This window comes from Phasianus colchicus, chromosome 8, assembly GCF_987193195.1.
Source record: "Phasianus colchicus chromosome 8, bPhaCol1.hap1.1, whole genome shotgun sequence".
Lineage (NCBI taxonomy): Eukaryota > Metazoa > Chordata > Aves > Galliformes > Phasianidae > Phasianus > Phasianus colchicus.
Window position 1 is genome coordinate 20,594,420 of NC_143443.1, and position 12,815 is coordinate 20,607,234.

General features: G+C 36.6%; 1 protein-coding gene across 4 annotated transcripts in view; it reads right to left on the reverse strand.

The window, feature by feature from the left end:
* Positions 1-12,815, reverse strand: part of PLCE1 (phospholipase C epsilon 1) — a 145,854-nt gene that overhangs the window by 9,994 nt on the left and 123,045 nt on the right. For 2 of the 4 annotated variants that reach the window (XM_090145214.1, XM_090145213.1), the window contains exons 16-25: positions 12,050-12,111; positions 11,780-11,945; positions 9,907-10,014; positions 9,368-9,484; positions 9,128-9,286; positions 8,852-8,975; positions 6,492-6,533; positions 5,603-5,727; positions 4,784-4,901; positions 463-594 (exon numbers count right to left, since the gene is read on the reverse strand). In XM_090145214.1, the coding sequence (XP_090001340.1) occupies positions 463-594; positions 4,784-4,901; positions 5,603-5,727; positions 6,492-6,533; positions 8,852-8,975; positions 9,128-9,286; positions 9,368-9,484; positions 9,907-10,014; positions 11,780-11,945; positions 12,050-12,111 (1,153 nt within the window). The remainder of the gene's footprint in view (positions 1-462; positions 595-4,783; positions 4,902-5,602; positions 5,728-6,491; positions 6,534-8,851; positions 8,976-9,127; positions 9,287-9,367; positions 9,485-9,906; positions 10,015-11,779; positions 11,946-12,049; positions 12,112-12,815) is intronic. The other 2 variants (XM_090145215.1, XM_090145216.1) reach the window with 2 other exon arrangements.

Sequence of the window (12,815 nt, forward strand, 5' to 3'; positions counted from 1 at the left end):
TTCCCAACTTCACAAATTGAAGCTCCTGTGGAGTCCAAGTATTTTCAAGGTGTAACTCAGGAGTTTGCACCATCACACATTAGGGTTTGGCTATATTTTGACAATGAAGTCCTACTACAGACACTAAAACTCCTTTTCAGGATCCAGCACAATAGTTCTGCCTTCTATTTGAACTTAAAAATATATTAATTTGTATCTTCTAGAATATAAACTTTAAGATATTTCACTTAAAAAGTGTGTTGGTTTTGAATTGCTTATAAATTAGGGTCTTTATTTTTCTGTTCTCACATTCCACTACTATGCACTCAATACTTTTTGTAACAGTGTTACTGCCATAGCTGCTGCAATAACAAAAAAAAACACTCCGAAGTTCAATATCTCACACATTGTTAAGTATTTGATCTTTAACAACTTGGTCTGGTACAGCCATTTCACGTGACTGCTGAAAGATGCTAACTTTACCTTTTCCAGATGCTTTGGCAAGAGTAGCTGACTCCCCAGGGCTCAGTCTACCAGGATTGTTGCCAAAAATGGACTTCCTGCTTTTTCTTTCTTTTCCTCTGCTAGAGCCAGATGGGTTTAGAGTTGACAAGCCTGTTCCCATAAATGTAACATAAATGAGCCAAAAAACATGACCAAGAGGGCATGACATTTTCCATCATATTTCACATAATTTTTGAGCCACAAATACTCCTGTAATATAGTACACAGGGCAAGCTGTGTGTTTTTCTCCATCATTTAATTTATATCTTTATATATACACATGCCTTTACATACTACATAAGCATACAGTATATATATGTTCATATACATAATGTTTATAGAACATATATGAAGCAATACAGATGTACAGATATATCTCAGGGATACAACTTTTCTTTGTTTTACTTTTTGGCTTGAAGAAAGTACTGACTCTGTCCCAAATTACTGAGTGATCCTAATTAATACTACAAAATTCTGCAATAATGATTCCAATATATTCATCCTAACAGAAATTTCAAAAAAATATTCTTTCTACAGAAGCAAAAAAGCCATACGGTATTGAACATTATAGGATTTGTCTAGGATATGGTACCTATACAATTAAATAAATACACAATATTATTTAAAGATACAATGTGATGGAAAAGCCCTAAGTGCTGTTGTTTGAACAGTTTAACTTCAAGGTGTTTTTAGAGTTATCTTCTGTTTAGAATTTATATTCCAGTGATGAGAAATGTGGTAGGTGTGTGAAATCCATTAGGCCAATAAGTACTAGAAGTGGAGTTGGAAAGCTCTATTATAGCTATTATTCAAGTATATGCATTCCAGCAAAATAATCATTAAAATCATAATTGAAATCCCAGTGAAGTAAACAGACTGCACGCCCCTTGAAGTCATGTTCCTTCTGCTGACTTTGAGAGAGCTCATGGCAGACCAAAATTAAAATCTAAATCAAAATGTATGATGCTCATTCTGACACACACACACACACACACACACAAAGCAAGTACACTATTATTTGCCTAATGGTGACTCAGAAAACAACCCTCATGTTCTCCTATCAATTCACACCTGCCTAAAGATTGGCTATATACCAGTGTTTCATCTACAAATATAAATCACAAAGAGAATGCATTGGTCTCTGTTCTGCTGAAGTCAAGTCCACAGCTGTAAATTTTCAGGTCTCAATCTTTACAGCATGTCTACATGTAGTTCGTAAAATTATGCTGATAGTTTCAATGTAACTGCCTTGGGTTAGTAAAATTTAGTACGTGCATAAATGTTTTCAGTGCTGGAGACTTACTGTCTCTTTGGGCCAAAGCATACACATAAACAATAGAAGATGGTAGAAGCTGAGATCAAGGAATATGAAGTGACTAAAAGAACAAGGAGTTATGCACTATGTGCTTCCAGAATGATTTAATCCCAGTTTTCAATGGATCAAATGGATTTGGCAAGCAAGATCCAGGTTTCAAAATCCTGTTGTGGAGACAGTCACTGAGGAAACAGACTAACCTCATAAATCACGAGACTGCAATGCAAAACACCAAGGTTAGCTGAACCATATGTGATGGCCACAGGGTAGACTGCAGCCGGGAGTTTTCTTTTTAGTCTTTCCCATGGGCATGCTTTGCAAGCGACAGACCTTCTCCCAGAGGCAAGCTCCATATTTCACTCCAGTTTAAACTGAACTCCAACATATAGCATCACCTATACATAGAATCATAAATTCACAGCATAATGGAGGTTGGAAAGGACCAGGAAGTCATCTAGTCCAACTCTGTGGTCTAAGCAGGACCAGCTTACAGCCCACTGTTCTACCAGGACAGCACAAATCTTTCATGTCTCCCCTCAACCACTACACCATATCGTTTAGGTTAGATAATTTAGTGCCAGGCTCTCATTAGACATTAGCTTATTGCTTTACCACTTTGAGAGTTTGAATCCTGAAGGCAGCAAACTCCCATTTTCTTATTCTAAACATGCTGGATTAACAGGTCAAACTGCAACTGTCAGTGCCTCACCTGTACTTCTTTCTAATCAGCAGCAGGTTTGCAGACCCTGAAAATAATGAACAGTACTTCTTTTGGGTGCTATTTTTATTTTTTTTTTACATTAACCTTAATTTCTATTATACCATACTGGCAGATAGCCTGGTACAGTGGAGCTGGTAACTGAATTTGATGATGTTTTGTTTAAGTGCCTTCCTGCTCAATGCACTTGGTTGTGCTGATCCTGTTTTTATGTACTTAACTTTCCCTACTCACTGTATGAGGATCCTCAGCATCAAGCCAACAGGCCAAGTGCAAGTGAGTTATAGTAGTATTGTGCTCAGTATGATTCACTGCCTTCATCTTTGGTGACCTAAAAGAACAAACCTTCATTCTCATAGATGATGCTACAGTGATATCCAACAGACTGAAACTGAAGTTAAATAAGGACCATAAGGGCCAAATATCACTGACACAACAAGAGCAGTGGTAGGTACCTCCTCACCAGAGGTTTAATGAAAAATAAATGTATTTTTTCTCTACATGATGAATTCAACCTAGAAGCTGGTTGAAAGTCTGTGTTACTCAGTAGGCAAGGCTAAACGAAGAGAATGGTCCTTGTCCTATTGTCTTGTTTTATAGTCACAAATCAATGAGCGACCTTCAGAGACATGGACAATTGTGAACACAGAATAGAAGTACATGGTGACAAGAGAAATGAAGTATTCACATTATTATCAGCCACTGACTGTTCCCTCACTATCTCCAGAAGTCTTACATTTTCTGAGTTGGGGAAGAAAACTAGTCAACAGCACTACATAATCATGGATCTACCAGCCTTGCTGTCACTAACAGACAATATGGAGACAGAACAGCAGAACAGTGGCATGTACCATATCTGTGACCTCCAGATGAGCAATAAGCATGCGGTCATGATGTCTACATGTGTTGCAGAGAAGGCAGTATTTGTCTCAAAGGAGGAAAAAATACATGAGTTTGTTGGAAAACTAATTCATCTAGCTTCATATGTTCATCTGTGAATGGAACTTATTTTTCCCAATTATTCCACTCACGTGCTCTTTAAAGCAAGAAGAAGAAATCTCATATGGAAAGCATTTCTTTTCTAACTGAAAAAACCTAAAATGCTATAAAGATATCACAGATCACCATAACTTCTTTGAGTGTCAAAATGTTTGGAACAACTTAAATTACCTCTGCTTAATCTTAAATATCATTCTTTAAAAGAAAATATTTTATTTGAAAGGTTGGAGATTTCTGTAATGAGTATCAAATTTGAATTTTTAGGAGTTATTATTGTTACAAGTAACACCTACAATTCTTACACTTATAAAAGATAATAAAGGAATGCCTCTCCATTTTTCAGCATGTTTATCTTGCCTATTTGACACTATTTTATGTTTGGCTAGCTTCTCTAATCTGATTATAGTTCTATTTGTATAAGGTCATGATTTGGCAGAATTGCTAACTTTTCCACACAGAACCATTCCATTAAAAAGAAGATTTTTCATTCAAAACATTAAACATATCAATAAACAATAAAATCTCAATTTAAAAGAATTTATGTACAAAAAAGTATGAGCCAAAATATACCAAACTTCATGCTTTATAGAATCTATGATTCAACGAACCAGTAACTATCAGTGATTTACTCTCCAGTTCCTCTCCTTCCTCTTACTATACAAATAAAACCTTATTTTCTTAACCCTTTCCATAAGGAATGTGTGAGTGAATGTTGCATTCAGCTATCCTCATCCACCCCATGAAAAGGCCATTTTGTTTTTCTTCTTCCTGAATTACCAGCCCAGATGCTGGAAGAAGTAAGTGATTTCAGAAGGTTTCAGCTTTCACAGCATTACCCACACAAATGGCTCCCCTCCTCTGCACTTAGGAAAGAAATGAAAATGCAGGCTGCAGGTAAAAATGAAACACAGTAAAATGGGATTGCTTTAAGAAAAAGTTTCAGAAATATTTTCCTTCCGAATTTTGTGCTTTACATGGAAATTCAGAGACAAAGTTTTGTTTCATCCCTCCTGGAATAAAGAAGCAGTTGCCTAAGTTGTGAAGACTGGAAAATTTCAATTTCAAGTAAGCGTTTTATTATGGCAAGCAATATGTTTTCCCATAATGGATTTATGTATAAAACTTTGATTAAATAGACTAACAAATCATCAAGAAAAAGATCCTCAGCTTCTTAAACGTGAAGATGCTTGTACTGACCAATTCAAAACATCAACACAGTATCTCAAAGAAACAGAAAGTTTAAGGTAATAAAACAGAAGTGTACTTACCTGGGAACTTCACAGCTTGACAGTAAATGACAAGATCTGATAGCTCTGGGGCTATCTGTCGGCTTTCCTTCTTGTTTTGTGGAAGATAGAATTCTTCCCCCAGTTCCATGTCGTAAACCTAAGTGACAATTCCAATAACATAAATAACAAAATTACTGAATATGAAAGTACTCTGGTATATCTTACTTATGTCCTTAAAATAATTAATCTCATTCTTTCAGTGTGGTTTGCTGTCTTTGCCTAACAGGTCTCTGGCTTATGTGCCAATATCTGTCACTGAAACAGGGAGTGTGCAAAGACATCCATCCGTTAGAGTCAGTTCTACAAATTTTTACAAAAACATCTGTGTTCAGGAGAAACTACACAGCAATGCAGTGCTTTCGGTGTCTGATGACTTAATGAAAACAAATGTGGTTATTTGATATCATAAACCAGTAAATTAAGTTATTTTGATAAACAAAGATGTTGAAGACTGAGATGAAATTCTCAGTTCCATTCATGTCAATTGGTATTGGGCACACCACTAACCCTCAGGATTTAGCTACAATTACACCTTTCAGAGACAGCACCAACAGTTATAATTTTCAGGCAACCTGCACATCCAATAACCTCTAAAGACTTTACTTGACCAGCATACAGAATGTTCAATTTAATTCTATTTAATATCTTCTCTGGTGTGTTTCCACACTTTCTACTATCTGTTTTCATTCAAGTACATTTGCCATCTGATGTCTCGGTTATCTAAGCAGTGCAAATCCTTTTGAAGCTGGCTATGTATCAAAGTGTGGCTGAGAACAAAGGGGGAAAAAGCAGAACTACCTTTCCTTTATTACTGTAAGTAGCACAATCAGCCTTCTTTATTCTTTTGGCAGTCTCTTCATTATATTCAAACTGCAGCTTATCACTTGATAATTTATTCTCAGGTCGGTCATCAAGAATGTTATCTAAAAATCAATGGGATTTTAATAAACATAGAGCCAGAAAAATTTCAACTGAAAATTAAACGTGAATTAATAGTGGTTGTGGATAATGCCGTGTATTTTATCTGAATAACCAGAATGATGCATTTACTGGTCAAAGCATTCTCTTTTATTTTAGTAGTAGCTTTCTACTTGAAAATTTTAATGCTGAGCTTTGGTTAATATATTGCACTTCTTTAGAGCCCATCCTTTTGTGCTCAGAAAATGCTCCAAACAAAATCATTTCATGGATTTATATTAACTCTTCAAGCTTGCCATGTGACAGCAAGGAATACCCCTGAACAAGAAAGAATCGCTCATGTCCAAACACAATTAACCACACCAAACACGTATGTATCTTTGTACAGAGAGTTTTGCCTTTTCTCTCCTTGCATTCACTGTACACGAATATTTTTTACATCGATAGAATTCCTCTTTAAAGCATTTCTCAGAGAATATTACTCCTTCTAACTGGTCTTTCTGGATCAAAATAATGAAACTGACACAAAAGGAATGGTTTTATTTATTCCTGATATCCCTGATGCTTTGACCATACTCTTTCTTTGCATAACCAGTGTCGCACATGCAGTCCTCTAACATTTCCTGACCAGTTAACAATGCTATATAAAAGTATCTGATTGTAGTTTTACTATGAGGTAGAAACCAGATATTCACATGGTTGTTTTTAACAGGCTGGTGATGCAGTGCTGATTTCATGCAGTTAAAATGCTCAACCAAACGGCCTTTACCTTCCTGGCTGTTAGGAGCAGGAGAAGCATTAAGGACATCTGCTACAGGGAAACGGAGTCAGAAAGGGAATAAGAGTAAAGGAAATTAAGATTTACAGCCAGAGAAATGAAAATTAAGTGTCAGTTGTAAAACTATTAGCCTGACGCAAACCTAACGTATCAGTGAGGAAAATCAAAACAAAAATCTTCTAGAAGGTTTATGGACTGTTACCTAGATTAGTTTTGCCAAAATAACAGCATAAGTAAAAATCCCAGAGAATAATAGTCATACTAAGGCAGTAAATGTGCCTCAGATTCCTTCATGTATTGTAAGCTGTGACTAACTCGTTACCTTCAGATTTCTCAAATCTTCTCTTAACTAACACTGCTAACCCATCACTTACTGCAGTCAGCTAACAATATTTTCCTGGCAAACATGCTAACAGCAATCTCAGTTTTTCACAGCAATTTTATCTATGCTTTCCCCACCCAGCTCCATACAAGGACAATACTGATGATAACCAGCTAGACCAACTTTCTAGCAAAACACAACTGAAGGCAGCACAGAACTAGCCTCATAAATGTTCTATTAGCGTGAACAATACTGCTGCCCTGCAAGCAGTAAGTCAGATCCGGCATTCATTAATTATTTATTTTTTTTTTACCTTTCTAAAAAATTCAGCACAGAAGGAAGTAATGCAAATGAGAGACCAACCAGAAGAAGGTCCTGTGCTGCAGTGTGTGTGCTTAAACCTCACACCTTCCCTGAACATGACACATAGAACTTAAACAGGTACCCATTAGACTTAAGGGTTCAGTAAGTGAATGATTTTATAATTCAGCCAGGAGAATGTGCTCAGCTGTATCAGACTAATAGTTCATCTAGCACAGTATTCTGTTTCTGACAGTGGCAGCAGAAGATGCTGTATAAAGAGAGCACTAGGCATGGTCCATTTGCCTTGAATCATCCTAACATCCACAACTACTAAATATTTGGAATGTTGGGCCACACATTTCTAGCTACAAATTTTGATTAAAATCCTGTCCATGGTTTGTTCAGTCTTTTTTTGGATCTGCTGATATTGTTTGTCTCCACAACTTCCTGTGGCAGCAAATTCCCACTCTTTACTACCAGCTGCATAAGAGTACTTTCTTTTACCTGTTTTAAACTGATTTACTTGTTCTATTGAGAGCTTCCTAGACCTCGTAACAGTCCTGTACTCCCTTTTATCCATCAGTTAATCATTTAGTAAACATTCTTCAAATCAGCCCTAAGCCCTCTTCTCCACCAACTGACAAATTTCAGCTTTTTCACACTCCTGCAGAGCCACTGCCCATTCCACTTGGTTGCCTTTCTATCTAACTTCTTCCTTGAGATCTGGAGGCAAGAATTAGATGCAGAACTCAAGCTGTGGAACAAAGAGGTTTTATAAAACAGCAAAAAGATGCTTTGTTTTCACTTCTGTTCCTGATAATCATCTTTTTGGATTTACAATATTTTATAGGCTTTTTTGGCTGTCACCATACACCTAGCTGAGAATTTTAGAATACCTATAACAACTCTTAACATCTCCCATATGGTTACAGAGAGTGTAGAGCTTTGGATCACATAAGCAAGTTCTGCTTTTTTTCCCCATATATTTATTACCTTGCATTTATCTACAGTGAAGTACATCTGTAAATTTTTGTCCCTTAATCAGCTTTGCGACCCATTTCTGGAGATATCTAACAAAGCTGGAGCATTTAACTAGCCAAAGAGCTTGATATGACTTCCAGCTGTTGTTGGATTGTCTCGTCTTTCAAGTGCACTGTGATCTACATTAATATATTCTTGGCAAATTATGAAAATAATAAAAAATAATGAATATGAAAAATAACAAAATTGAACTAAAATAGATATTTCAGGGGTATCTGGAATTAGAAAGAAACAATATGGGGTTTTGGAGAATCTGCATCTTAGATGAAGATTCCTTAAGATGCCATCTTAGATTAAGACCAGGCAGATGCAAGGACTTAACCTGTCATGAATCTGAGCTTTCAGGTGTCTCAGCTCCTTAGAAAAGACAATATCTTTGAATATAGATAGAGTGAACTGTGAAGGTAATCGTTATTTTCATAATTAATGATAAATATAAAAATAATCCAGAAAGACTAAAATTTAGCATATGTTGTGCAGTTAAAACATCAAATGGTTAGATTTAACACTTGTGTCCTCGACACCACACTAAAGAGCCAATAAGGACATTTAGTATATCTTCCTCCAACAAGGTGAGATCAACTTATCTTTATCATTCCTGAATTGGAATGTAAATAATATTGACATGTCTTACTGCTACGGTTCCCTAACAACAGCATTGTAAGAAAGAAATATATATTCTTACCATCAGAGAGAGATTCATAGTCATAGTCATACTCATCCTCTTCATCTTCTTCCTCTTCATTGGCAGGTGTGGGGTTGCTAGCACCATTGCTAGCCTGTGCTTGCATATGCGCCAGCTGGTGAGCCTATCACAATAGAACCATTATTAAATTACGAGAAGGTACCTTTAGTAAGAGTTTTCTTCACTGATTGCATCTTATATGAAAGTACATAATGTAAATGAATTTCTTCTAGCTGTAGTTAAGTCCCACTGCTTGCTATTCAGGAAGGACTATACCTTCTGTTTCAATATATCCACTGGTGTTTGATGGGCTTTGAGCTTCTTATTTTTAAGCAGGATTTTTCTTTTCAGCTGGCCAGGTGAAGGAAGCATGGGGTCGTCAGAAAAGTCACTCTCAAATAAAAACTTGGTCACCAGCTTATCTCCAAATACATTCTGAAATATTGAGAATGAGATATATTATGGAAGAATCCCAAGACAAGTCCTTAGATTAATTTACTGCATTTTATGGCCCACCTTGAAAATTTCAGCCATCTTGCGCTGCTGAGGTAAGGAACAGTGGTTCTCTATGGATATGATAATTGGCATGTCAGACGTGATAAATGCATTGCGATCAATGGCTTCAACTACCTCCTGAGAGAAAGAAGGGTCATTGAAAGAACATGATTACTTCGCAGCGTTCAGTTAGCTTGATTTAGTTGAAAGGATCTGTTTTCCTTTCTAAGAAGAAAGAATCCATACTTTGTTTCCATGACAAGCTCCTACAGATCAGCCTAGCATCTCTTTATAAAAAAACTGATAACAGGTTCTTAGATTTATGCTGACACATCAAAAAAAGCCACACAAAAGTTACCATACAACTGCTACAAATACAAACTCAAAAAGCATAATGTTTACAATTAGGGAGTTCATAGCTGAAGTAGTTCATATCCGAGTTCATATTCTATTAAGATTTAGTCTACTCAGACTTGCATTTTCCTAGTAGGCTATTTTTTTTTGCCTTGTCAGAGAAATAGTACAGATTTGTTTGTTTCTATATATAATTACTAACATACCTTAAAAGAGATCTTAGTAGTAAGAGTGTGCCCATGGTAAATGATAGGCATCCCATCATCGCCATCCCAGCAGTCTAATTCGACACTTCTACAGCCTTGTAAGAGAACCTGCAATGCAATTGAACAGAGTAGCATATAGAAGCCACAGCCTGGTATCATCAAAGCAGAAGACACTGCAGAGGAAGATGAAAGCACAGTGGTTCAGAAAAGGAGCCGGAATGAGCAGCCTCTGTAAACACAGGCCACAGAAGCTGCAGCCCCCAGCTAATGGCAGTCCCTAGTGGGAAAATTAAGAAAGCACGTATGTTCTTAGGAGAAGTACTATAAAGCTTGGAAATTCATGGTATTTTACAGAACACATGGAATCTGATTGCAGAAAATGGTTCTTAATGTATACCTCAGTGTCCTGAGGGACAAAAACATTCCTGCATTTCCACCTGCAAAAGCAGTTGGAAAATAACATGGCAATATATTCCAGGTTGTTAACATGACAGCTTATGGGCACAGCATTGCAGCTTTTGCTTTGGGACATTTTGTTGTTGTTTTTGATAGGTTTTTAAATGGAAGATGGTCTGAAAATAATATCTAGTGAAGAACTTTCAGAAGGATAATCAGAATGCAAATGTGCCTGGCCATCCTGTTTAGTGATAATAAGCTAATTTACTTCTTTCTTTGAAGAAGCTGTGCTTTCTAAAAAACTATCAAAGAAAGCAAAGAAGCAGGATGATGGGAAAGATAAGCTGTATTATGTATGGTTGATCCTGTGCTTTTTATTGCTGTTTATTTAGAACTGCCTATCACTGAAAAGTTATCTCTATTACTATTAAATATTTTACTGAAAATGAAGAACTCTACTATCAAAATAATTTCCAGCAAATATACTCATGAACAAAGAAAAAAAAAAAAACTTCTCCAATTCAGAAAAATTACTTCTGCTATTAAGAATGTTTTGGGCACTTGTGTGTGTGGCTGGTATCACCACTCATGTGAGAGCCAGGCATGCTGAGCCAGGACAGGCTGCCCCGTTCTCTGGGATAACTGTCTAGGGACAGGCAGAGCTTTCCTGCATCATGCTTAATTTAGAGCCAGCTGAGCTCTATCTCACTGCCAATATATTCCCAACAAAATACACCACTCTGTGCAGTGATACTATGGGAATCGCATTTTTCAACATCATTATTCAGGCTTTCCTAATACAGCTTCAGCCCTCTATCTAAATCTCCAAGTAAAGTGGCACATGGGACACCAGATGAGCCCTTTCAATAGTGAGTCACTAACATCTAGAGTGACAAAAGCACTACTCGCAGGAAATGCAGTGCTTTCTCTAGTATTTGATAAATACACAGACATACCAATAAATAGGTATGCAGTATGCACACAAACACACACAGAACTAAACGCCCTAGGAAGAAACTGATTTTTTCCTGTTCATCAGGCAGAAAGTGTAAATAGCTCTAGAATATTCCTAGAAGTAATGTTTTTAAATGTTACAGTTCCATTTGAAATTAGACTTTGCAGTGCAATGTACAATATTTGAATAGTGTTTCTGACATCTGAATGAACTAAAATATTAGATCAGTCTTTCCTGTGGGAAAGTCTAATTTTAGCAGGTTGGGTCAGACCGACTGGTGTCTAGATGCTATGAATCTCAAACTAAGCCTTTTTTTTTTCTTTTTTTTTTTTTGCCTTAGAAAAGGCATTTGAACACAACTGTGCTTATGGGCAGCTTTCCCACACATCATGTTTTCCAACATTTTACAAGCAAGGTTTTAGAACATTCGGAGTTACAAAGCAAAAAGGTCATGTTCCTGCACTTGCCAGTTAAACAAACACATTACTGCTGAAAACTGCACAATGATCTAACCCCGTATACCTGGCTGTAGAGCTCCACTGAGGATTCTCCTTTAAGCTGATGGCCAGTAAGGTAGGTATTGTGGGAAGATTCAATATAGTAATACGACAGTGGAAACTGCAAGTCCTCAGCATTCTCTTGTGACTCATCATTTTTGGAGGCAAAGTTGTCTTTATCCATCAAAAACCTCAAAGTGAGAAGATGTCAGGAAGTTACATGCTGTGCTGAGTATTTTGTGAATGTCATGCACACATTCATACACTGGTATCACATATATAAATTAACAATTACCTTGCAAATCCTTCGAAAGATAGTAGTCCCTGCTGGCACATATTGACACTGGGCTCAAACTTCTACAGGAAGGAAGAAATTTAAGACACATATAACAATGATTTTAAGAAAGACTGCTTTTTTGTATTTTCACAGTGTAGTCTGCATACTTAACTAACCAGTTACTATATCTAAACCTAGCATTTTTGTTTCTAAAGGAGTTACTGAAATACTCATGCTTGCTTTAAAAATCACTAAACAAGCAAATTAAGCTATTAATTGCAGAATCATAGAATCATTCAGGTTGGAAAGGATATTGGAAGGTCACCTGATCCAATCTCCCATTCAAAGCACAGTCAGTACTTCAGCTGAAATTAGAAAGGATCTATAATCGTGTATCCTCTTCCTACCTATTGTGTTCAAACAACACCATGTCGAATTGGACGCTGTTGCTGTGCTACCTGAACGTTTCCTTAGAACTTCTGTCTTTTGGGCTTTGCAAATCTGTTATATACTAATAGTTCAAATACTCAACTTCTAACCTTAGTGAACTCCCAAGTTGGTTTTGGATTGTATTAATTACACATTTGGAGGAAATCCATTTTTAATGTAATTTTCCCGTTTTTTACATAATGATCACTTTAGCCATTTTATAGAATGGAGAACGACATCTATATTTGCTTCTGTTCTGAGAGTGTTATGCCCCTTTCCAGGTAAAGAGTACATAGCAAAAAAACCTACTCCTGTTTATTTGCATCATTTCTTTTCTTTTTATGGGCATGCATAT